General features: G+C 34.2%; 2 protein-coding genes and 1 pseudogene across 4 annotated transcripts; 1 reads left to right on the top strand and 2 right to left on the bottom strand.

The window, feature by feature from the left end:
- Window positions 1-1,001: 1,001 nt before the first annotated feature.
- LOC142504864 (LOB domain-containing protein 20-like) lies at window positions 1,002-4,028 on the bottom strand (annotated as a pseudogene).
- LOC142504742 (putative polyribonucleotide nucleotidyltransferase 1, chloroplastic) lies at window positions 3,614-18,040 on the bottom strand. 3 transcript variants are annotated; one of them, XM_075617525.1, is made up of 25 exons: window positions 17,614-18,040; window positions 17,230-17,298; window positions 16,843-16,949; window positions 16,706-16,748; window positions 14,655-14,738; window positions 13,622-13,686; window positions 13,356-13,512; window positions 12,650-12,706; window positions 12,285-12,398; window positions 11,076-11,339; window positions 10,825-10,899; window positions 9,112-9,225; window positions 8,548-8,640; window positions 7,749-7,927; window positions 6,770-6,953; window positions 6,537-6,584; window positions 6,300-6,372; window positions 5,961-6,034; window positions 5,772-5,879; window positions 5,583-5,677; window positions 5,142-5,205; window positions 4,954-5,007; window positions 4,836-4,877; window positions 4,264-4,727; window positions 3,614-4,093 (listed from the first exon to the last, which is right to left on the bottom strand). In XM_075617525.1, exons 1-24 carry the CDS (start codon window positions 17,746-17,748, stop codon window positions 4,332-4,334), a joined length of 2,694 nt encoding a protein of 897 aa, XP_075473640.1. In that variant the 5' UTR covers window positions 17,749-18,040; the 3' UTR covers window positions 3,614-4,093; window positions 4,264-4,331. The 3 variants fall into 3 exon arrangements, with proteins under 3 accessions (XP_075473640.1, XP_075473642.1, XP_075473641.1); XM_075617527.1 differs by lacking the exons at window positions 16,843-16,949; window positions 17,230-17,298; window positions 17,614-18,040 and adding an exon at window positions 16,467-16,547 and having other exon boundaries at window positions 3,615-4,093; window positions 16,706-16,740; XM_075617526.1 differs by lacking the exons at window positions 16,843-16,949; window positions 17,230-17,298; window positions 17,614-18,040 and having other exon boundaries at window positions 3,615-4,093; window positions 14,655-14,751; window positions 16,706-16,725.
- A 5,953-nt stretch (window positions 18,041-23,993) lies between these two features.
- On the top strand, window positions 23,994-25,958 carry LOC142505944 (AAA-ATPase At4g25835-like). The gene has a single exon (XM_075619087.1). The coding sequence runs from the start codon at window positions 24,133-24,135 to the stop codon at window positions 25,657-25,659; it is 1,527 nt and encodes a 508-aa protein (XP_075475202.1). The 5' UTR covers window positions 23,994-24,132; the 3' UTR covers window positions 25,660-25,958.
- Window positions 25,959-26,679: the final 721 nt, after the last annotated feature.

The following is a 26,679-nucleotide window of genomic DNA, read 5'->3' as shown; positions in this document are numbered from 1 at the left end:
CCCTGGTCTGAGGACCTGTACCCCGGTCATCTATTAAGTACATGGATTTTTACACGGCTCAGAGCTCGACATCCCGACTACTTATTGAAAGTTTCTGGCGTATTATCTCAAGTCCGGGAGACATAAGGCCCCGGCACCATATATTTAAAGCCCGGGATACTGAAGCGCCCGGCACCTCATCTCATCACTGGGATATTTGAAGCCCCCGATGCTTTTATAAAACAATATTGATTATCTCTCTTTGGGAATCCATGCATGACTGATCGGGACAGCGAGTATGACTCTAGCCCGACTATTTAGGGGATGTGTGATGATACCCTTGTAAGGACCCGGGATATTAAATGGATTCCCAAATCAGGGTCAATCTGCTGGATGGATTCTTCTGAAGCCGGGCAGGTGCAAGCTTGGGCTCTACTCCCCGGGCAATCAGACGCCCGGGCTCTCATGTAAGCCTCCGGGAGGCATTCTACTCGGTCCACCTCGATATGAGTGAAGTATTTAATGCCGCCGATAAACAGTGTATATAGCCGACATATCTCTGACACTAATGCAAGTGGTCAATAAATCAAGTGGGCTGGACGTGACTAGTGCAAGATTTGACATCTCAGAATATAGGGTGTGCTCAGCCGTCCTACTATAATTAGTAGGTAGCACGGAGAATGAGGTCGTCATTATTTCTCTTACTATAAATACCAGGTTCTCACTTTACATTCGGACATTCATGAATTCATTCATTTACACCAATATCACAACCATCACTTGGTTACATTGGTTTTCTTGCTTAAGTACCCTACTGACTTAAGCATCGGAGTGGCCACGCCGGACACCCCTCCGGCGCCCATTCACGAGTTCATCTCCCTGTCTGCAGGTCACAGTGGAAGCAATAGCTCATAGATCCATCTACCTTGCTCATTTTCCTGAACAACATTATTGATTCGATCCGGTGGAGCACCCGACCCTGCTCATCCATTTCGCCAGGATCGCTTCACCAATATTCTCTAGCAAAATTATATTATTATTCATAGTATTTCATGTCTCACTGAAAAATATGGTTGGTAAAAGAAACTTGATCACGAGTTTCTTCATCATCGTCCACTCGTCCATGGTTATCACGATTATACAGATGATGAATACCGGGTTCGAAACAGGTGGAGGTGGCAGTTGTCTCGCCGAAGTTGGGGCCGACGAAAGTGTTGCCGAAGTTAATGAGATTGTTCTAAGCTGAAGAGGTGTTGGAATAAGCTGGCTGCTGCAGCATGGCGCGGGGGGTGGTGCTGCTGCGGTGCTGCAGAATTCTGGAACGCATTCGACGAATCGAGCTTGGTGTTAATCAACTTAGTCTTCACCATTGACATCTCTCCTTGAAGAGATGATACCTGCATATGTTGATAATTGTCACTGTGGCACAAAAAAAATCTCATGCTATAGTAATTCATATAATTATATGTTACAGTCACAGAAGATATGAAATTCATTAGTACATAATGTACATTATATTTTTACTCGAGAATATACTACTTTAATAATTTAGAATAACTTTATCCAAATTTTTCGTGCATAATTCGACACATAAGTTATAACAACAATTTAATTTATTCGAAACAAACCCTCTTAGTTTTTTTGAAGACAAGAAATGGTAGAGAAAGTTCAAATATATGTTGGATATGTGTTTTGCATATCTTCTTCATTCTGTCTCGGTAAACTCTCTCTCACACACACGCTTGATTCTATATTCATTTGTATTTGGAGTAAGAAATTAGTCCTAATGATCAGTATTGCTAAGGGTTGTATTTGAAAATTTTGAATCATTTGGAATTTTGGATTAACCACAATCGGAAATACAAAATAGTTGGTGTTTAGCTCATCTTACATATTCTGTATAGGTTTTGCAGATATAGAGTTCCAAAAGATGATCAAATATTTGTTCAGACCTGTTGCAGCAGAGCAATAATAGTCGACACACAACCGTAAACGGGGTCCGAGAGGCTGTCTTGAGTTGAGCCTCATAGGTTATCGTAACCACCTCATCGTGTCGCCCGTTAGCCGGAATATGCAACCAAAGCTTCGACACATTGCTAGCCCCAGATACCTTGTGCACGGCCGCAAAACCGAGCCGCACCCTGGTCCGACCAGAAATGAGGAGCAAAAACACAACCACTAACGCACTTCCTCCTCAAGAATTTGCTGCTGTGACCACAACCTGGCTTGAGGCGCCGCGGCGACGCCTCTCCAGGGTGCAGTCGCTCTGTGGTTCGTGATCCATGCAGGAAGGGTAGTTTACCAAAAGCTAAGGAAATTCGTTGGTTTGTGTGGTTTTATATATAGGGGCTTAAAACACGAAGAAATGCACGTAACTCTCGTGAAAGGGGTGGCAAGATTAGTGAAGCTTTTAGAGATAGAAAGAGAGACGAAAAAGGTTACTTTGGTGTGGAGTTCGCTGCATGCATGTGCAAAAGAGAGAGTATAAAATTTGTTGCTTATATTATACATACATAATACACACACACATAACCAGGGACGGACCTATGCTTGGCCCGTCCTAGGTTGTAGCCCAGCCCAATTTTTTTAACAAGGAGTTATAAAGATTCGAGCAAATTCTAATTTGTTTTTTGATAAATATATATAGAGATTTAAGTACAATCTAATTTTTTAAAAAGATATCACGGTTCAAATAACTCATAAAAGTTAATATCTAGAATACTTATTTAAATTTCACAGTGAGTAAATGTAGATTTTCGATATTTCAAAAGGGACTTGGTGCAAATAACTCATAAAAGTGATAAATTTATTTTATCAATTCTTTTATTTAATATAATTTAATTTTGAAAGTACATTTAAAATATATTAAAAATAGTTTTAAAATATAAATTTTGAATCTAAGTGAAACTTGTCTTATATTACACTGGGTTACATATTAATTTAAATAATATATAAAGTTTGAAAAATGATATTGATTAAACTTTTCTTTTGAAAATTAACTCTCTTATTTCGAATACGGTGAGAACAGTATGGTTTTTTTTAAAAAAAATACCAAGGTCATTTTGCTAACTATTTTCATATTAATATCTCATATAAATTAACTTATTATATTAAGTTCAAGCCCACCACAACTTTAATTACTGGATCCGTCGCTGCATATAACAGCAATGAATTTATATTGTCAAAATATTTCACAATATAAAATATAATTTCTTAATAAATTTTAGAGCATATGATTATTATAATTGAGTGACAATCTTCGATTAGTATCATAAAATACAACTGAAACGTTGTTTGTTGGAGGTTTGGGGTAGAATATGGCTGTCTCTTGGGAAGGCACAAGATTTGTGGTGGCACACATTAGGATATACCATATGCACACCAAATTTTAATGTCTCTATTACAGAAACATTGCGGGTCGTATCGTGTGGTTCTCAGTGTAGAAGAAAGTATTTTTTTTGTGTTAATTTTCAAATCAAAGTTGGCGATTTTTAAAACAGAGATGGTACGAGAGAGTGTGCGAGGGAACATGGAGCTTGTGGATAAAGAATGAATTTAAGTAATTTGAGTTAAAGAATGAAGTAAATAATAAGAAGAAGGTTGTCATGGAGATGTGTGTGGGAAAAGAATGAATTTTGTAATTTGAATGACATTGATACATTAATATCTAACAAAATCCAATTAAAACGAAGACGAGGGAGGTACATGCACCTAACTTACCTTAGAACTAAAACATGCTACGAGGGTGACATCAATTTTATACACTCTCGTCTGCTGCTCGTGCATTAAATTCTGAGGTGTAAAAAATGTGCTATAGTTGCTGCCAACACTCAACTGCTTTAATAGGGAACCACAGAAAAACAACCGTAACACATGGAAAATGCAGATGTTGTGAGCGAGCTGCAGCCAAGAAAACAGGTCTGGAGCAGCGTGCAGATCTTCATCATGGTAGTACCGCTAGTAGAATGAAAACGAGAAGGAAGTTTATCCAGCTTACAGGACACTTGGAACTCTTGTTTGTCATGCGTAAAAGACATTGCACCCTTCATTGGTTTTAGAAAGTGTATCACGTATGGATATAGGCAAGCTGGTCAACTTCATGGGAGTAAATTTCCTATCAGAAATAACGGCAAAAGTTTCAGACAACTCTTAGGCACAGCCAAAGCCCAAGTGATTAAAAATCAATGTGTTAATTTGTATTTTCAAACATTGAAAGATAACAAACTATGGATGTGTAATAGCCAATAAATAAAGTTTACAGGATATGGAGATGCTGCTTCACACCTTTGTTCTCCATCGGAGGGAATTCGATCCATCAGTGTTGTATAGCAAAAATCCTTCTGTTATCATATCTATCCACTTTTAGCTTCTCCATTTACTACTGCGGTTTCATTCTTGCTGGAAACACTGATGACAGGTTTGTTACTACTTTTCTTTGGCCTACTTCTTTCAGATTCAAGTGCATCTTTTGCCGAACTTACCAATTTCTTGACAAATTTATCCTCCATGAGGGTATTGGCCTCTACAGGCTTGCTTTTGGAGGACGTCGTGACTTTAATATCAACACTTATTTCATCGGATAGTTCAGCATTTTCAACTTCTACAGCCTTCGTGACTCTCTTTCGTTTACTCTTCTCGATATTTTCTTCACTGAGGTCCACAGTAAGTTGCTTTTTGCCCGAATTCTCGGTGATGGAATCTGCAAGTAAGGCTCGCCAGCTCAACCGAAGTTGTCCTTTTCCATTGATCTATAAAACATAACCATCGTAATTCGGGGTAGTACAATACTAACAAAAATGATTTAGTTACACTAGTAGAGTCAATAGCAACATAAAAACCGTAGCAGAAAAATCAACCTCAATGAGCTTTACATCAATAGTATCTCCAACTTTGACAGCCTGTGATTTGCACTTGAATATGTTAGCATCACAATCCTTAAGAATTCATTAAAGAACTTCAGTGCAGAATACTTACATCTTCTGCCTTTGCCAACCAACTTGAGCTCAATTCACTAATATGACACAGTCCCTGAAGCATAAACATAAACAACTACACCATGGTAGGCCAGCGGAATGACAAGAATCCATAAAGTGCTATAAAAATAGATTATTAAATGATGCTCTAATGCACGCAGCACAAATGCTTTTTCAAATTTGGACTACCTCTCGGCCAGGTGAAATCTCCACAAAAACTCCATATGGAGCAATAGATTTGACCTCGCAATTCCTAAATACAAAATCACAATCAGATACTCTGGTAACAATTGGGAGACAGAGGTTTAGATCATTTATTATATACTTTCCAAACAAAGAACATTTTCAGAGACAAATTCAGTTACTACAGTGATACGAAACTCTTAATATAGACTCAGCAGCCACCTCCAACAGGTAAATTATTATGCTCGATAACTACAAAATCCTCACATAATTAATACTGAAATTCAGTTTACGTAACACTATTCAGGAACTCGGAACGTCTCCAAAATCCATAGTCTCGGTTTATAGTCCTCTCAAAGTCAGTCAACGTACCCTTATAGCCAGGAATTCCTCAAAAAATGAACAATGTCCAAGGCAGAATAAGAACGGATAAAATAGAATGGAGACCTGTAAATGTCACCAACACTTGGAACCATAGTGAGGTTGCTAATGATGGCTATAGCCTTCTCCAAACTTGACAAATCTTTAGATGTTATTTTAACCTGTCAGTGTGACATCCACATGTTATGCTTCATTCTTGAAAAGAAAATAAGATTAACAATCAACAATGAGAGGATAAGTTATCTTCTGACTAACAATTCCATTATCTTGAGCCTCTATAGAATCGACTCCAGTCTCCTCAATTATGCTTTTCACTTTTTTCCCGCCTGAACCAATGATAAGGTTAACCCTCTCTGGTTTCACCTGCTTTAGCATAAACGTTATAATAAATCCACATCTCAGTTCTGATAAAATCAAATAAGATGGACATCCAGATTGACAAACCTTCATAAGATGAATTATAGGAGCATATTTGGAGAGTTTCTTCGAAGGAGGAGGAAAGCATTTTGACATCTCGGCTAAAGAAGAAACAGAAAGGAAAATGAGCGTCAGAGATTGAAGATAGAAGGTACCACCTATAACAGTACATTTCATTCTTGGTGCATATATTGGTTCCTTAAAAGATATCCAAAATCGACTTTATTATCCTAGTTCTGTTCATCTGCTTGCTTATCTAAAGTGCTAGAGGCCACTGTGAATTCCAATTTGGTTCTCCAAGATTTTCAGGCACGTACAGGTCAGATCTTGTATCACGGCAGTTGACAGCATGATTCAATAATATACCAAGAATTTGCTTTCGACCCTCTCTTGCTTGCAGGAGAGCTTCTTTCATGACTGGTATAGTAATTCCTCCCACCTGCCAGTTAAATATTTATAACGAACCCAGGCTATTTAATAATGAACAAACAGATACAGTATCGATAGTAGGACAAGATAGATCCAGAGTAAATGATTAGCTAACTCAATTATACACATGGACAAATTAGAGAAATAAATTTCACAATGGAAAACTGATTTGACCTTTATGTCCATCTGGAATGCAGTTAACCCATCCTCATTTCCAGCAACCTGAAGCGCCAAATTATAATTTACTCAACACGAGTCTAGCAACTTCATCAATGCATGAGTGACAACACACATCATGGAATTCCTCTAAACCAAAGAAGCAAAGGAAAACAGCGCATATTTTTCTAAACAAACCAAGAGAGAAGTCGAGAAAACAAATTAAAATAGGAAATTAAAGTAGCCACGACCTTGAAATCCATATCTCCTGAAGCATCTTCACCACCTGTTATGTCAGATAGGATAAGTGGAGTGCCATCTCCTCCAAACTCTTCAGTGTTCAAGACCATACCCATTGCTATTCCGGAAATTGAACTCTTCACTGGAACGCCAGCATCTTTTAAAGCTAAGCAACCCCCACACACGGAAGCCATACTGCCACACACAAATACTAAATCTATAAAAAAATCAATAACTAATCACTAGCAAAACCTAATGACTTTTTATTGAGAAAAGGGGTGGGGTTGAAACTTGGTGTTAATTGGTTCAAGTAAAGAGTGGTAGGTGGTGGATGGTTCTAGGTCTGAAGAGCAGAGTCACACGGACTGAAACAGGGTCAAGTGTATAGATTGGCAGTAACGAACAGGGATGGGGTTAGAGTATTTGTGGTAGTGTTGGGTGGTTGTCGCATCCAGGGACGAATCATGAAAAGAGATGGTGGCTGAGCAAAAGAGTACCAAATGGCTAGTATGGTTTCAAAATGGTATGTAAACAGAGATTTAGTGGGGTTACCACATGATTTGACAAGTAAAGCTGGACAGAGGGCAAGGATTACTGATAGGTGATAGGTGCAGGGACAGCAGAGAGTGGTGGTAAGGGAGGTATTTAGGAGATGGGAAACAGGATTAAAAAAAGGATATGCCTCGTCATGTTCTTAATTTATTTGACGAATTCATTCCCAGAATCATTAGGAAAGGCCAAACGCATGGGAAAGAGGTAAACAACAGGAGATTCCACATTTTTTGGAATTAGTATTGCCTTGGAAGTAGTTTTTGTGGATACACACATACTATCAAATATCAATAAAGCATGGAATGACTCGAGAACATTTAGTCTTCCAACCTCATTTCTGAATTGCAAGCAGCGTCAGGGTTATGAGAAAAAAATTGAGGCATGAAGAACATGAGGAGAAAATACTTGGTCACCGAACCAACCAACACGATGCACTACCTTGAAGAGCCATTGCTTTCCGTTATGGTACTCTCAACACGAATAGTGTAAGGGAAGTGATCTTCTGAAGGCAATATAGGCTCCAGAGCTCTCTCAGCAAGCATTCCATGGCCAATCTCTCTTCTAGATGGTGCTCCTTGACGGCCAACTTCTCCAACACACGAGGGAGGAAAAGAGTACTACATGTGAAACCAACACAGATACATAATTTTTCTTGATTTTATTAACTAAAGCCTTGGATTTTCAATTGAGAATGACATACAGACAGCATACAGCCCAACGGGCCAAATAGATGAGTCAACGCCAGTGAATCTAGAAATAACAGTGCTTGTGAATGAATATTCATTTAGGAGCGGAAAAAAAACCCCACATTAAAACTGTTTGTGCAGCTGTAATTCAGTGCACAATTATAAAGGAGTTGCTTAGACCCTTAACATAGGTTTGCATCATCAATCAATTCATCTTCTTCTAGTATATTTCATGTGATCTTCAGATATGAGAATTAGAGTAATATGGTCAATAAATAGAAAATTAACAAACATAATCAGGAAACCGCAAACCTTTAGAATTGAGAAAATACATATGGTTAGTGTATTGGAAAGGTTCCACCAAACTGTTTAGCTACGGCGGAAGCAGTATTCAATATAAAAAATGTTGCAAGAGGAAAGAGCACATCACCAGAAGTTCAGGTTGTTAACTTGTCGAAATCAAGGTCAAATCTGCAACTAACATGGATTTCTACCAGCAGCTAATATAACTGCTTCAACTAGAGAGACACAAAAATTTTACAAAGTTTTACCTGAAGATAGAATCTCTTGAACTCGTCTTCATCTATAAGGTTGTCTAGTCTCTGTGCCATTTGTTTATCACCAAGTGTAACCACAGCTAATGACTACAAAACAAGAATGAGAACACATTCTAAGTTTTCAAAATGAAAGGATGTTACAATTTATTGATAGGCTGGAAAACTATTCCATACATCTATATTAGTTATACAAGAACCAAGTGGAATCCCATATGAGAAATAATTTTAACATTTCCCGTTATCTATAATGATTTTACTTGGCATATCTTTTTTATCAATTGTAATTTTATGTGAAATAAATAAAATTGCTTGTAGAGAATTTTGAACTCAGTGATTAACATTTCCTGTGATCTAAAATGTTTTACTCATCATAATCGTTTTTATTAGAATGCAGCTATTTACTATTTTAAAAGAAATTAAAAAATTAACTATTTTTTCCACGATGAAAACTTTTCAATCTCCAAAAACTAAAATAGCCTACAGTCTAATATGCAATAAAAGGTTGATGAAAAGAAAATGAGAAGAATGTAAAAGAGCAACAAACTAATATCACCAAACCTGTGTTTCACCACGAGTGAAAAGAGCACTACCATGAGCTCTAGGAAGAAATCCGCAACGTGAAGTAATCAGCCGTAAATCCTCCGGTTTTCTGCCATCACTTCTTTTTCCTCCCTACATAAATGAGAGAGAAAAGATACCAGAGTGAAAATCATGGAACCAGAAAAACAATTTATTCATCAGGAAAAAGGCTGCTATAATTTATTATGGCAGCAAAAAAAATTATATAAGAATTTGAACACTGACACCATGTTTGGAAAAACTAAAATTGGGAATTGGATTCGGATTTGGATTCTAAATCTATGGATTTCGAATTCCATTTTGGTGTTTGACAAATGTTATTTAAGAATTCAATTTGATAGTTAAAATTAATATTATTTAATATTTAAAAATTTTGTTTTACATTTTTTTTGAATCCATTCTTAATTAGTAACATTTGAAACCATGTATTGTTTAAATATTATAAATAAAAATATAAGAAAAAATTTATTTTTAGCAATGAAAAAAGTCATCAAAAGAAAATTGAGATAAAGCCACCGGATTATGATTAATCAGGTTTTTAGTATTAAAAATAATCCAGGTCCAAAAGAAAAAATTTACATAATTTTTAAAATACATAAATATTTTAATTGATTTCAAAATAGTTTTTCAAATGTATATAAAGTGTGTGTGAAATAAATGTAGTGATTTTTGTGAAAATGATATTTTAAAAGTTCTGAAAAGCACAAAAAAAATATTTTGTCCATATAACCCAAATCTCACGTAGTTCTTTCATTTTTGCTGTGATTTCATTAAGTTATCAAACCCTATCAAATCCCATCAAATTCCAATAAATAAAAATCCCATTTTAAAATATCATTATACCAAACACTCAAAATAGAATTTTTAGTTCCAAATCCTACCAAATTCCATGAAATCCATGGAACCAAACACACTGTAAGTGAACAACTTCGCTTTTTCCATGCAAAATCAAATCCTACCATATGACACTGAATGCTAATAAATAACCATGTCACAATATGATGCTAACATCAATGTGAAATATAAACAAAACTACAAGACTTAGGCGGCGGACAACAATTAAAAACAAGATGATATATTTGGATAAGAGTGAGGATCCATTGAAGTAAACTACAAGTTACAATTGAAACCTTGAATTTTATAGACTCGTCATTTATCTGAGAGGTAACAGGCAAAAGATGTACATAATTCAAACATAAAGGACACATCCCACAACAGTGTCTATTATGTTAGGATACAACTGTCACATCCTTAGGCAAAAGAAAGTATATTGAGGTAAATATGGTATTAAATTTTCCGCATAACTAGATTACAAATATATCGTTCAAATATATATCAAAACTTAATATGTGAGATCTTGTTCCAATATATATATATTTTTATTTTTAACTTTCCCACAGAAGCCAAACATGGATATCATAATTGAAGCGTTGAACTTAAAAGGCAATAATGTCTTGCCAAAAATCTTGCATGAAACCATCTTTTTACTATGATACAATTAATATCTCTCTATATAAGTAAAATAAATTGAGATATAGATATGATAGGAATTTTCCCTTAGATAAACCACAATCAAATCATATCATAGATACATCGTGATGTAATAATATTAAATTTGATTTTAAAATAAGTTCGATTTCAAACATAAAAGCATATAGATTAAGATAACATATGCTTAATAGGAAATCTTACCTCCACAATACGCCTCCTCAAAAACTTGGATGAAACTTCTTTGAAAACAAGCTTCACATCTACTTCAGAGTAAAACTAGAAGAAAAGAATTGACGCAAACTATGTTAATTCTAATAACACCTGTAACACTTAAATTTTCAGGAAGAAATATGGAATTAAAACAATTTTTTTGCCTTATCATCCATAGATGCAAATGAGCAATCATCCGTAAAAAGAAAAGTATGAAGGTTGCCTCCATGGCAAACAATTACCAAGGGGGTGGGTTTTTTTGAGACTGGCTTGATATGAACATCACCTTCATCAACTTCACCATCCACTACAAACTCCTCATGCTCTTCTTCATCATCAAGCAAGTCCTGGACCACTTCACTGGTAACAATAGCTTCTGTTTTACTAACAAATCCTTTTTCAGTAAATATGCTCAACACCTTTGCTTCCAAAGATGACAACGCCTTCTTTCTAGGGATTTTGTTCTTAATTTGAAGAGCTTGAACTAACTCATCACCTGCAATTTCCTGAATATTATCAAAAATCACTGTCATGACATAAGCTGATACTATACTTACAATCATAACAAGATTTAACATCCACTATACTTACAATCATAACAAGATTTAACATCCAGAGGTTCGAAATAGTTTTATACGATGTTTCACAAATTGGCGCTACAAAGGAAACAGCATGTTTAGAAAGCCAATAATATTCAATCCTACACACTGTTTATCTACCAAACAAACATCCAAGAGACATGAACTCATAAAAGTTAAAAATATAGTTTGAAACATGCTTACCTACTTAAGACATATCAAAACAAGTAATGCCTCACTCACTCAAATAATAAGCTCTGCTCTTCCACTCAACAAATACTGGATTCCCTCACTTACCTCTCAAACAAAGAAACCAAAATGTGTAGCAACAATCAATGTCTTAGTTGATCTGCACTGTTCCTTGAGTGTTCTCACAACTCACTGATTTTTCATTGCGGCATAAGTACTACTTGCATTTAGATATACGGAGGAAAGTCTCACCAGCATTTATACAAGAAAGATGAGAAAATTCTTGATAGTATAGACAAAAAAATTACTGCAATAAAATTTAAGATCATCAGTAGATCTGTACCTATATGTCGATGTTTTGGATGTGCACAGACATCCCAAATCAAAAGGAATTGAAAAACTAAAAAAGTACCAATATTAATACATTATATGGTGAGTAAAAGGTTACAACCACACAAAAGACAAAATGACTTGATAATTTCCATGTCATGAGTTTATCCCAATTCCCACACATTGCGGTTAAAAGGATACTAAGAGTACAAGATAAAAACAATACACTGGGACTAATGAAGATGTGATACTAATAAAATTTGGCTAGGATTTATTTTTAAGATCATGAAGTTAGAATTTATGACATGAAAAAATATTATGGGAAATAATGTCATAAGAGAAGATTAAGCATACTTCAACATGCTTATACAGCTCAGGAGGAGGCAGTTTGATTGCGTCAAGCATTTTTGGTTTCCCACACATCTTCACCAAGATTTCCACCTCTTTGCAAATAGCCCGCACTGCGTTCTGACATTGCAGGAAGTAAAAACTTCTAGTCACTCACACAAAGCTTAACGAATTTTATGATTATTCTAAAAAATTGAAGTGGATCAAATACATGGCATATCAAGATAAGAAGCACAGAAGCAAGGAAATTGCAAATGTATTTTGAGAAACACAAAAAATATTCCTTCACACAGACATACTGCTATTCCGCAATTGAACCACAACAAATCAATACATGGCATATCAAGATAAGAAGCACAGAAGCAAGGAACCTGTCCAACTTCTACAGCTTGCAATAACTTCTCTTCAGGAAGGAAGTCGCAATAACCCTATGATGATCCATTAATTGAACACAAAAGAGGTTAGAACATAAAATCTCAGGAATGCAGTACTTCAAAATAATCTTTATTATACAAAATATATATGAATCATTTATGCAGTGAGAAACATCTTTAACCAACGTATGGAGGAATTTAAGATCAGTAAGCCAGTGTTTGGCAACAGGATGCAATGAATATGTACCAACTACTAAACTTTGATGCTGGTAGTTTTTAGTAAATAACCAATAATCTATGTGAATAACATCTATAAATGATGACAATCTGATTTATGAAAATTTCTACTAAATAGAGAGTATTTTTGGATCATTATTTTGTAAATCAACCTTTTAATGCTATATTTAAGACATGAGACCTCGGGCAACCCAATTTATGAAGTTCAGGTGCATCAGTTACTGTTCCATAGGTCTCAGGTAAGGGAATAGTATAGACAGCGTAATATGATTTCAAATCTACGACATATATATTTCAACCGCCCAAAAGGCTAACCAAATTTTACAAGCAAGCACCAGATTAATCAAACTTTTTGTTCATAATGTTTTGGATTTTTCCATAGAACCGTCAAACTCTGCTTTACCAGTCAATTCCTGGATTCTAGATATAATTAAAAGCACAGATCTCAAAATTTTAAAAAAATAACCTCTATCATCAATATTGCACTATCTGTCCCTGCTAGCAACAAGTCCAGCTTAGAGTTTTCTATCTCCTTGGTAGTTGGATTCACGACAAACTTGTCGCCAATAACACCAACTCGTACCCCAGCAATAGCTTTAGAATTTGGCACTTCTGAAAGAGCTCTGTTGTATAAGATTTTTCACATAAAAAAATTAAATTTCATAAATTAGATCAAACTGATTAACCCGATATAGTCATCCAGTAAAAAGAAAGAAAAAGAAATGGGCATACACGGCAATTCCAGCTGCTGTTACTGCCAAAGAATCTGGGGGATGTAAACCATCGTAACTTAGAACCTGTCCCAGGGGATAATGAAATTCAGAAGGCATGAAATAATACTGTCGGTGTTGCACAATCATGAGCTGGCTAGGCATGAGTAGTTAATCCAACTAAAACTGACAAAAAGACCTCACTTCAAAATCATGTGACGTGGCTGACTCATATCACTCGTATTTAAGCTAAAAAATCAACTCGTTTCAGTTGGCTCAAACCCGGTGAGCATAGTTTTTCTAATTATTATCTGAAGATATCTATAGCTGACATCTGCAACTCAGTCTAAACAAAAAATTCAATTTTCAAGATTTGCTAGTCATCTCATAATATTTCAGATATTTGCTAATATACATCTAAATCACAGTGATTTCCATCTTTAAAAATCTTTAAAAGACAACTGACTTTCGGATTTCCACAATATTTATTCCATGAGAACAAGTATTTGAGAGAAGTGACATTATAAAGAAATGTATGGCAAAAACAATACAGAGGGCTATTTTCACTAATTCACTTGTTAAATGTTACAAATGTTTCACATCAAACATTAAAATTAATAAAGAGTAGCTTATAAACCCAAGAAAGTTATACCACCTAATAGACAAGCTTTTTCGGATGGTACACCTCTTGGATTTATAACATAACATCAGTGCTCTCATTGAAAGTTGGCATAACGGAAGGGGTGACCTAGTAAAGGGCCATCATCGGATAAGTGTTGATAATTGTAAAAAAATGCATATTATAGGCTAGATTAAGGTTCATGATGCATGCACTGAATACTGAAAGATGTGTGAAAGCCGTCTAGAGTTGGCTTCCACGAATTTCGGCTTCTCAAGAGCTCGGCAATGCTACAAATGTCCTACATCGAACATTAAAACTAATAAGTAGTAACTTATAAACCCAGGAAGGTAATGACACTCAATAAACAACTCTTTTGGGATGGTACACCTCTGAAGTTTATAACCTAACATTAGATCACAAGAAAAATAAGTACCCAAGATAATATCTGTGTTTCGTGATAAAATCCCTTGAGCATCGTTGGGCGAAGAGGTCTATCTATGAGTCGGCAGATGAGAACCTGCAAGAAGAAACTACTTAATTCAAATGTCAGCTACATATAGACAATTTGATAGAGGGGGTGAGGCATACCTCCAAATGTAAATAAATACAGTAACATATTTACTGGTAAAATCCACAAATGTAAAAGTATCACATAATCGACCCCGAGCCCAATTAAAAAAAATACAAGAGTGATGCCGATTATATATCAATTGTTTTGGTATTTGTTTATTCTAGTGGTGTAAAAAGTTGAGCAACTTTCTTCCCGATACATTAATTTACTTTATCATAGACAAAGAAAGCAGTTACACAATCACTTCCCATTATTTTGGAAAGTTATGGTGCAAAGGGACTGAACTATTTATGCAAGAAACACAATCGGAAGTAGAACAAAGTCAATGGACAACAGCAAGTCAATTGGAAGACAATGGTCAACCAAAAGAAATTAATGACTGACGATATTACCAGTTGAGAAAAGTCCAAAAATGCAAATGTTGAGAAGTTGGGAAGTTGGATGCTCGTCCGATTGAGCAAATCAGGAAGAGCATTAGAAAGCTCAATTTGACAATCTAGGACGATCAGGAGCCCAATTAATGGTGTAGCAGTCGGTAAGTAACCAATTGGAAGCTCAAACTAAATTCGATGACCAACTTAACATGTGTAACAGACAAAAGTCGGCAATCGAAAATGAACTGCTCACAGCTTGTAGTCTAAGACAGCCTCAAGTAGGAAGGCTGTCTAAGAGGGACAGACAATCCGAACGTGAAGGTCGTTTGAAGCTGAAAGACCTTCCTGAATAAAGAAGGAAGACCAAGGTGCAAAGTCATAAGAAGTAGCCCGAGTATAAAAGACTAACGAGGACCAAAGTGGTGATGGATCCAGAGTCTTTCTCGAACTAGGTTAATTTTTTTTGATAAAAAAACAAAAAGGAAAAAATTCGGCTATTAGTTTTATGTTTTTTTCCTAATAACATTTGAGATCCTACGCATAGTATTAAGTCATCAAGTCATCATAATAGGTTTCAAAATAGGCAGGCAATTAGGAAGAAGCGAAAAGATAAAGCTTGTAAAGGCGTAGAACATTACTCAAATGTAATGTAATAATACAAAAAGGCCAATGGTTCTTTAATTTCCTATGTTTTCAGGGTTTTTTCGCATTTTTTGTGCTTTCTTGAATTTTTACGCCTTTATGTTTAATTCTTGGTCTATGTTCTCATTCTTCTAGAACAGGTTATCATATTTCGTGATAACGTTGATTTGACTGAGCTGACAGAATCTTGTACAATGATACGAGTTTCTATTGATTACTCTAAACTCCTGTCTATTTCTCAGTCACTCGTAAAAATATGTTTCCTCAATTTCAAGTTTTGTATTTTTGTATAAGCTTTCTACGAATGAATGCTCTCTTGCTTTGCTTACAGACATTAGTATGTTGAATTGTTAGATCATTTCTTCACTATTCTTTTGTGAATATCTCATGTGCATATGAATCCAGAGTGTAGACATTTGTACGTCGAATTGTTTTTTCTCATTTAATAATTTTATCGGTCACTACCATCAATCTCTTATTATTCAACTATGTGCCCTATATTTTAACTTCATAATTGTGCGGTCCTTGCAAAACAACTTTATACTTGAATTCGACAATATTTGTGATGAGTGATTTGATAGAAAGGTTCTTCCACCAAATAATACTATTTACTATAAATGTAAATTAATGAATTGTGATGAGAGGAGATATAGAGTACCATTCTATAATTCAAAATATATGTTATCAGAGACAGCAAACACAGTCACTGGTATCAGCAAAAAAATCCTCCCTCTGGATACTGAGATCATCAGCATCAAATGCATTAGTTTTACCCAGACAAAATAAATTAGAATGTCATGCAAGCATGTAAAAATTAAATGGCGCTCATTTAACCATGAAATAGCCCATGGTATCCCAACAGTAAAATTCCTTAGCAGGTTACAAAAGTGGAAATACCTCATGATCCTTGGTCTTTCCCTCTCGTTTAAAAAATCCTCCACTGCACAGAGGCAGGTTAACAAAAACTTAATCCTCCATCACAGAACATCCATGGATTTCAAAGATTAGAAGGAAGAAAATTTGTGCATATTTACCTGGTTCGACCAGCTGCCGAAAATCTTTCTTGATAATCTACCGAAAGAGGAAAAAAATCAGAAGGCTCGCTAGGATCCTCAGCCATACAAACAGTTGTGTGGATGATCTACAAAAACTATCAAAAAAATTTGTTTTAAACAACATGCTGCTAACACATTTATACATCTATCAACGATAGGTTTGGCACTTCAGCTTGAACTTCACACTAAAGTTCTTCTTTTACTTGGATCAAACCGACCAAACTGAGAAGCACATGCATCTGCATCTGAATGGACCTTCTTTAAGATTAACCAACAGCATATATCACTTTTCTGGTCTAGGGAAATTCCAAGAAATAATCCGGTAGATCTTAATTGGGATACACACGTATTAAGTTCAAAACATACGGTTTCTCCATCTGTAACAGTAACAGCACCACTAGCTTGTCTCCCTATGTGACCTGTCTCAACAAATATCTGCAGAAAATGCAGAACAGCTTGAGGTAAAAATTCAACTAAAAAATTTGTGATCCATCATGCCTAAAAAAACCAAATTTATTCTGCCTGAAATCATAATAAGGAAAATATTTGAAGCAAAGCATAATCACCAGACAAAAATGTCCCAAACCCAGCATCCTATCAACAAATCATATTCAAGAAACAATCTTTAACCATTGTTAACTATTGTTCTTTAGCATAGTTGTCCCCGACCCCACTAGCAGCAAACTAGCACTATGAAACGTAACACATAAAAATAACGGAAAAAAAAAGCTACGAATTCAAAAGCCTAACATGACGATCGCCGACTGGGACTTTAATGGAATAAGGAGCGGAGGGTTGCAGCGGTGACGGAGCTTCCTCAATGCGAGCATTATCTTCCGCCGTCAAAGAAGCTTCGATCCTAAATCGATCAAACAACGTACTCATCCACTTACTGCCTCCATTTCTTAATTTTCTCGCTCTGGAACTTCAAGATACGAAATTCGGCAATATAATGGAAGCAAAATGACGATTAACCGAGGAATTAAAGCAATTCACATTAGAATATTGAGAAAATATTCCTGCTTGCTTGGAAGTTGACACTTTGGACTGAAATGGTGGGGTGTGGAAGGTCGAAGTGGGACGTGCTGCCAGCATTTCTTCGTCTTCCCAAAGTTCCACCGTCACTGTGAGTGAAGTGTGTGTAGCATTTGCAGGCTTATCCGATGAGGAAAAATGGAAGGTGGCGGGTGGAATCGTTTGATGGCGGGCTGGTAATGGGCTTTATTTTGAGTAATGCTCTGGCCCAATTAATTCTTTTGGGCTTGACAACAGCCCATATAACCACGGATATGATTTTTGCCTTTTAATCATTCACAATTTTCTCACATCGTTTTTCTGTTTCTATATAATAAAAATAAAATTTTATTTATTCCTTACTATTGTAGTTCTTCTGTAATACATAAGTTGATTTAGTTGCATTATTATTAGAAATCATGTATAATTTTATATACATATAAATTAGATTATTTTTTTGAGGTTTTTTATGTTAATCAATTAGTCGTGTTAATTTTATGTATTATTTTCCTAGTCTTAATAATCATCTTCCAATTGAAATACGGTAAAACCTCTATAAATTAATGAGTAGGTCTCTTGTGAGACGCTCTCACGGATCTTTATCTGTGAGACGGGTCAACCCTAATGATATTTACAATAAAAAGTAATACTCTTAGCATAAAAAGTAATATTTTTTCATGAATAATCCAAATAAGATATTCGTCTTACGAAATTGATCCGTGAGACCGTCTCACGAGAGTTTTTGTGTAAATTAATTATGTTGGGGCCGTGATATATTATTAACTCGGATAGATATTAATTAATAAATTATTATAATTTATTATTTTAAAAAGTGATTTTTGATTCAAGAAAATTTTAAAAATATATTTTATTATTGCAATGAGTTGAAGGGTGTAAAAGAAAATATGCAGAGGAAATCTAACACAAATGGCAGGTGCTGTCATCGTGCCTCTTCCCTGTAATGCATAATCCATACTGTTCCATTCAAATTCATGTATCATTTATTCACCAAGAAAAATCAATCGAAAGGTTCAGATTTCGCATAAATTTCAACTTTTTTCCCTAGCAAATACGAACAACTCCACACATTTTTCCGGTTTATGAGATCCTACTTATGTGAGCACTGGCCTCACTTCATTTCAACGGGTAAGATCTTGCCACACATACAATTAAAAAAAAAAAGTGGATCCTATATATGCATGGGCAAATTTTGGCCATAGATCTCCTATCATAGGGGCAATGCCCACATGGGTAGGATGAAATAAACCCGTTTTTTCAATCGAAAGTTTGATATTTTACAAAAAATTATAACTGGCAAAATACATCATTATATATAATATTTGAACCATAACAAAGACAAAACAGTGTTTTGGTGTAATTTGTAAAATCCACAAAGTACTTCTCTCTTTTTTTCGGTCCTTTTTTTTGTATGAAAAATTAAATCTATGTAAAAAAAATTCTGAAAAACTTATCAAGAAGCATAAAATTTAATTTTTCAATTTTAACTTCAATTTTTAACAAGAGTAGCTATTAAAAAAATTAAACTAGAAATACATGCAACACGGACAAACTAGGGCTAGTATATATAATATACAATATGTTGGTTCCTGCAAATTTTAAGCTAATTGATGCGATTTTTGGGTGACTTCGTAGTAGTAAAACAGACAAATTTGTTCGTTCAAACTTGTTTATTACAAGAATAGTAAATTGAAAATCATTGTTACTTGTATTTTATTCTACATAGTTTTTTTTTTTTACGATAACACGAAAACTCTTATGAGAGCGTCTCACAAAATTCTCACGGCTCAATTTTGTGAGACGAATCTCTAATTTGACCCAATTCATAAAAAATTATCATTTTTTATGATCAACACAAAACTTATATGAGAACATTTCACGTGTCGGCTTTGTGAGACGAAACTCTTATATGAAACATCTCATGAAAATACATTTTTTATGCGAAAATATTATTTTGCACTCCAAATATGAATTATATCGATCCGTCTCACGGATATATGAATCATGAAACCTACGTGTATGTCAAAAATATTATTTTTTTCTTTGTAAATATGGAACAGACCAACTCATTTATCAGATTTCACGTCTCACACAAAATCATTTTTTTGCAAAAATAAATTTAAATATTCTCCATGTAAGTTTAAATAATTATTGTGTGCAAATAATATAATGTATTTTTTGTGTTTATGTCGATTATTATATTTATATTTATGTTTTTTATAATAAAAATAATAATTTTCAGCCTAAACTTACTTTTCAGAAACAAAGCAGATCTTTCAAATTCTATTAACATCTCAAATATCAGGTATGGATTCTTCTGGCGATATTGTCAATTATTGTTCCTGAATAACCCTTCTCCAAGTAATGATTACATCTCATTAAAATTAAATACATGTATATGACAAAAACTTGTGTGAGACGATCTCACGGATCGTATTTTGTAAGACCGATCTCTTATTTTGGTCATCCATGAAAAATATTATTTTTTATGCTAAGAATATTATTTTTTATTGTGAATATCGGTAGAGTTAACTCGTCTCACATATAAAGATTCGTAAGATCGTCTCACAAGAGAACTACTTCAAATATATTGTCTGCTTGAAATCAATATGGGTAGTAATTACACTCACTCTAATATTTTAAATTATACATTAACTCGATCAACATATCTTAATCATTCTGACGTAAAGAGGCAACTATTCATTATGATAGTTATACATGTTGAAACACAATAAAATCAATATGATTCAAAAATAAATTTGATTTAAAGTAAAACAAAGAAAACTTATAAACTATGAAATTTTTTGTTTTTGATGTGAAAACTTACTGTCGCTATTATTCGATACGCATATGATAAAATCATCGTACTACACAATAACTTGTATTTCACATTAACAAATTGATTGATTATTATACGTGGAATAAAAAATGTTGTACATGATATAACTTCAATTTTTGAAAATGTATATTAAGTAATGACTTAAAACCCAAAATCCATCAGCGAAATAAATCTCGCCCCATAATCAATCCATCCACAATCTTTAATATTTTATATGTAAACATTTTAAAATATAAAAAATAATTATCACATGAAACGGTATCACAAGTCAATTTTGTGAGACTGATATTTTATTTGGGTCATGAAAAATATTATTTTTTATGTCAAAAATATAATTTTTCTTTTAAATATGAACAGAATGACTGATATCATATTATAAATTAATTCATAATATCAAGTTTCTATTTTTAATAGTTGAAATGTATATTATCTCTGTTTATGTCAAGGCAAAAACTTGTGTGAGACGGTCTAATGGGTTGTATTTTGTGAGACGGATCTCTTATTTTGGATCATCATGAAAAATTATTACTTTTTATGCTAAGAATATTACTTTTTATCGTAAATATTGGCAAGATTGACCAGTCTCACAGATAAAAATTCGTGAGACCATCTCACAAGAGATCTACTCTTATATCAACTCAATAGCCCCCTTCAGCCTCTATTGAGATAGGAAAAATTTGTAAAATAACATCGATTAACTATTTAATTAACAAAATGATTTGTAAAATAATATCGGTCAACTATTTAATTAAGAAAATGATTTCCCATATGTGTTTCAAATACACATGAAGATATCATTTTCTTAATTAAATGGTTGATCTCCGTTAAAAAAACAAAATACCTCATTAAGATATGTCATAAATGGTCAATTAATTAATTTCTCCATGACCGTAAATATTCTTTCCAAGATTGCAATTTTCCCTTATATTATATTATGAGAAAATATTACATTTTTTACATGCCAAATGAATACCACTTACCACTTGCCTTTTTCGTATCTTTTTGTATATATCATAACTTGTCTTCACAGATATATTAAAATCTCAAATTTGAGAAGAAATTTTGTATTTGAAATGATATTAACACAAACTTTTTTAAAAAAAATTTTAGCAAAATTTTTTTAAAAAAATTGAAATTATTTTAAGAATAAATATCTGTTTGAACAAAGACTCTATTAAAAAAATTTATAGTTTAAAATATGTTTAGACAACTATTTTTTAAACATTATTTTATAATTAAAAATAATTACCAAAATTTATCATGTATAGTTCAATCACAAAACATTTTACAAAAATATCACAAAATTATTTTTAAAAACTATAATTGGAGAGTAATTTTTTTAAAAATATTTTCTATATACATACTTAGTATTTTCCACTTATAAAAAAAACTAAAAATATTTTTAAAATATTTTCTTAAACAGAGCTTTTAATATTTTCTATTTTATTTGTTTTTATGGTTTTTTATTTATTTATTTGTGTTTTTATTTTGTAAGAGGTGGGTTTTTTTTTTTTTTTTTGGTTAACTTGATGGTGTTTGATTTTTCAAATAAAGTGTTCAAAGATTATTTTATTTATTTTGTATCTTATATTTTATTTTGTTGTTTTATAATCGGAAAAATTTATGTTTTTGGTCATGTAATTTTTTTTACTTTCATTTTTGTCTTGTAATCTGTCAATTTATGATCTCAATCATTTTCGCTAGAGTGTTGACATGAAATCGGATATATTAGCTATGTTCGACGTCATATCGTCATTTTTTGGTATCATTATATCATGTTTCAGTACTACTTCAATACTCTCGATTTAAAAGAACTGAAATAAAAAAACATACAAATTAAAATAAAAGGAAATATACATTTTTTGTAATGATTAATAACCTTTTAAATTAAGAAATAATTTTGAAACAAAATTTTGTTGAATTTATGAACGTCTCTTACTTAAAATATTGTATATATGTCATACTAAATAAGTGGGATGTATTTAATTCAGAGTTTAGATGGTTTTTTTAAATGATAGACTTTGATGTATTTGATTGATTTGTATTGACTTTTACAGAATCTTACGGATTTATAAACATATTTATGTAGATTCATGTAGACTTTTTTACAAGTTTTTTTTTATAGACTTTTGCGAAATTTTTTTTATAAAATTTTATACATTTTGTACTTAATTATAACATATTATTTTTTATTAATTTCTTTGAACCAGTAATTAATTGACATACATAACATATTCAATTTGAAATAGTTTTTCAATATATATATTAATAAATAAATTTACTTATTTAAAATTCAAATCATTTAATTCTTACATGTGTATATATGTGGGTTTGTATGCATGTTTGTACATTTTTAAAAAACATCAATTATTTAATCTGTAACTTTGTTTTTGAATTGATAATATACAAGTGAAAAGAATATTATTTAGCATTGTGTGGATATAATTTTGTATAAAAGTATCATAGTTTACATATTAATTGAAAATGCTAAAAAGAATTTAAAAAATCACGGTTGTTGCGAGCCTATTCAATTATTAAGAATTAAGCAACATTTTTTTAGATCATCTTTTATTATTATGAGTAGGTTTCTTGTGAGACGGTCTCACGAATCTTTATCTGTGATACGAATCAACCCTACCGATATTCACAATAAAAAATAATATTCTGAGCATAAAAAGAATACTTTTTCATGGATGACCCAAATAAGAGATATGTCTCACAAAATACGACCATTGAGACCGTCTCACAGAAGTTTTGTCTATTATTATTGAATATTACATTAATTTATATAAGTCATTAATTAAATACAAGTTTTGACAATTTATAGTTGTACCTTTGGCATAATGTTTGTATGTTAATGAATTTCATGAAGTTATTAAAATTCTATTGAAAATTTGAATACATCTAGACTGTTATATAGTTTTTAAAAATTAATGTTGAATACCACTTGACGTCTTAAAACTCTATAAAAATTTATTTTAAATATCACTAGACTTCTGTAAAATATATAAAAGTTTTAATTAAATACATGTAGATTTTTATTTATTAAATACACTCTTAAATGATATAGATTTATAAAATAAGGAAATCGAGTCAGAGATTTGAATATTAATATGGAATCTTTATTTAAGTAATGATTTATATAATATAGGTATTATTATATTATTAAAATATTTCTCCGACAAAATTTTGTCCCCATCACCATCACCATCACCATCACCCGTTCTGTATAAATCTCACCAATTGGCTCACTGTGTTTCCAATTCACACCCAAACTTGTCCTCCTATCTCCCTCGAAGCCTCCATTTTTGTACTTCTACATTTCTTCTTTAACACAGATTCTCTGTTCTCCGTGCTTCATCCTCTGCAAACATCGGCGATCCCGGAAAAAAGCGAGGATGAAGGAGATTTGGACAACAATGGCTTCGATAATGGGAGTTTGGGCATTCTGCCAAAGCCTCCTTCACACAGTTTTCCCCCCGGAACTGCGCTTTGCTTCCTTCAAACTCTTCCACCATTTCTTCAGCTTCTTCTCGTCCTGCTACTACTACGACATCACCGAAATCGATGGTGTCAACACCAACGAGCTTTACAACGCCGTCCAGTTGTATCTGAGCTCATCCGCTTCCATATCGGGCACCCGCCTCAGTCTTACCCGTGGTCTGAACTCTACCTCCATCACCTATGGCCTGTCGAACAACGACCGTTTGATCGATTCTTATAAAGGGGTGACTGTGGAGTGGGAGCATATCGTCACGCAGAGGCAATCTCAGACCTTCTCGTGGCGCCCATTGCCGGAGGAGAAAAGAGGGTTTACCCTCCGGGTAAGGAAGAAGAGCAAACAGATGGTGCTCGGTTCGTATCTTGATTATGTCATGGAAAAGGCGAATGATTTGCGAAGGAGGAATCAAGATAGGTTGCTTTATACGAACTCGAGAGGCGGGTCTTTGGATTCGAGGGGTCATCCCTGGGAATCTGTGCCGTTTAAGCATCCCAGTACTTTTGATACATTGGCCATGGATCCTGTCAGGAAATCTGAGATTATGGCTGATCTTTTGGAATTCGCTAGTGGGGAATCTTTTTATCAGAAAACTGGGAGGGCGTGGAAAAGAGGTTATTTGTTATATGGTCCCCCGGGCACTGGTAAATCTAGTATGATTGCGGCAATGGCTAATATTCTTGGGTATGATATTTATGATCTTGAGTTAACTGAGGTGAATACCAACTCTGAATTGAGGAAGTTGTTGATGAAAACTACTTCTAAGTCCATTATTGTTATCGAAGACATTGATTGTTCCATTAACTTGGCTAACAGAAATAATGCCGATGGAGGCTGTAGAAAAAATAGCTTCGACATTGCACCCCCTCCGGGGTCTAATGTCGCGGAGGCCGGAGCAAACACGATAACACTTTCCGGGTTGTTGAATTTCACCGATGGATTGTGGTCTTGTTGTGGGAGTGAGAGGATTTTCGTGTTCACGACAAACCATATCGATAAACTCGACCCGGCATTGCTGAGGAGTGGGAGAATGGACATGCATATACACATGAGCTATTGTTTATCTCCTGCATTGAAGATTCTGCTGAAGAACTATTTGGGAACTGAGGAGAATGATCTGGAGAAAGAAATGCTGGAGGAACTAGAAGGTGTGATCGAGGAGGCAGAGATGACTCCTGCAGATATAAGTGAAGTGTTGATCAAGTACCGGCGCAGTAGGCGTAGGGCGATGGAGGAGTTGTTGGTGACATTGAAGGCGAAAGCCGAGAAGAATAAAAGGGTTAAATCGAAGAAGAAAAACGGGGATGAGGTTGAGGAAGAGGAGCAAGAGAAGAGCGCATTGGATAGCCCATTGGAAGACGGTGATTTTAAAGAAAATTGCAGTAAATCTGAAGGAGAAGATGAAGCTGATCAGAAAATGCATTGAATTTTGTTTTCTGACTTTTAGCAACTATTTTCTAATGTACCGTAATTGTTGTCTGGATCTAGAGGTTTGAGTATCTGTAAGAAAGGGTGATTGATTGGGGCACTGGACTAGAGGGGTTAATGCTGTTGGCCTGGGGAAAAAAAAGAGTACTGTAATGCACTAATGCCATTTATTTTTGCTGCTTAGGACCTTGGTACCAATTTCATTAGTACAATTAATCTGTGATCGATGCATTCCATCGATTTCCATGTGGTGTGTAATGTGTTGGTTTTAATCTTTGCTGTTTCATGTCGGACTATGGATCAGATCAACACACACTCGTCACATAGTTTATATCTAGTCGTATTCCTCCTCCGATGAATACGACTGAACTAACTCGAAACCTTCAAACAACTCCAAAGAAGTAGGAAATAAGACCGAAAGAACACGAAACCTTTAAACAACTCCGAAGAGGAGACGCTCTATGTTCGTTCATAATCAGACGAACAACTATTTATTTGTTGACTTCATGAGATGCCATTCCAATCTCCACTGAGCACCCTGCAAATTTTGTCCTGTCAACATGGAGGAACGCATACCTTTATATGGATAGTACTTGTCGGAGCTTTGCTTGGATCTTGAATTGCTGTGTAATAATGGATATGTACCTAGAGCCAATGTGGTTTTTACTTGTCGATGGTGTGAAGTTAAATATATATCATTTACCTAATTTTTCACAAGATAAATGCATCATTGTATTGAGGTTGGTGGTGGGAACAATGGCACTGTCCATTTTTGACAGTGAAGAAGTGGAAAATTGGCTTCAAGAAACAGATTCCCCCCTTCCTCGTTGCCCAAAAAAAAAATGGTGCTTTGCATGGACCCAAGTAGCATCTTACAAAGAGGGGGTCACCATCATTCTCTCCCATGCATCATTCCTCTTCTCCAACCTTGGGGGACTTCCGACGCCTTACTCAGGCAAGTAACAACCGCAGTCGATCACCTTCGTCGACGTTCACTAACAAAATAATTAAACTCGAA

Source organism: Primulina tabacum, chromosome 10 (genome assembly GCF_025594145.1).
Source record: "Primulina tabacum isolate GXHZ01 chromosome 10, ASM2559414v2, whole genome shotgun sequence".
Lineage (NCBI taxonomy): Eukaryota > Viridiplantae > Streptophyta > Magnoliopsida > Lamiales > Gesneriaceae > Primulina > Primulina tabacum.
Note: the sequence above shows the minus strand (reverse complement) of the source record. Positions and strands in the feature narration are given on the sequence as shown.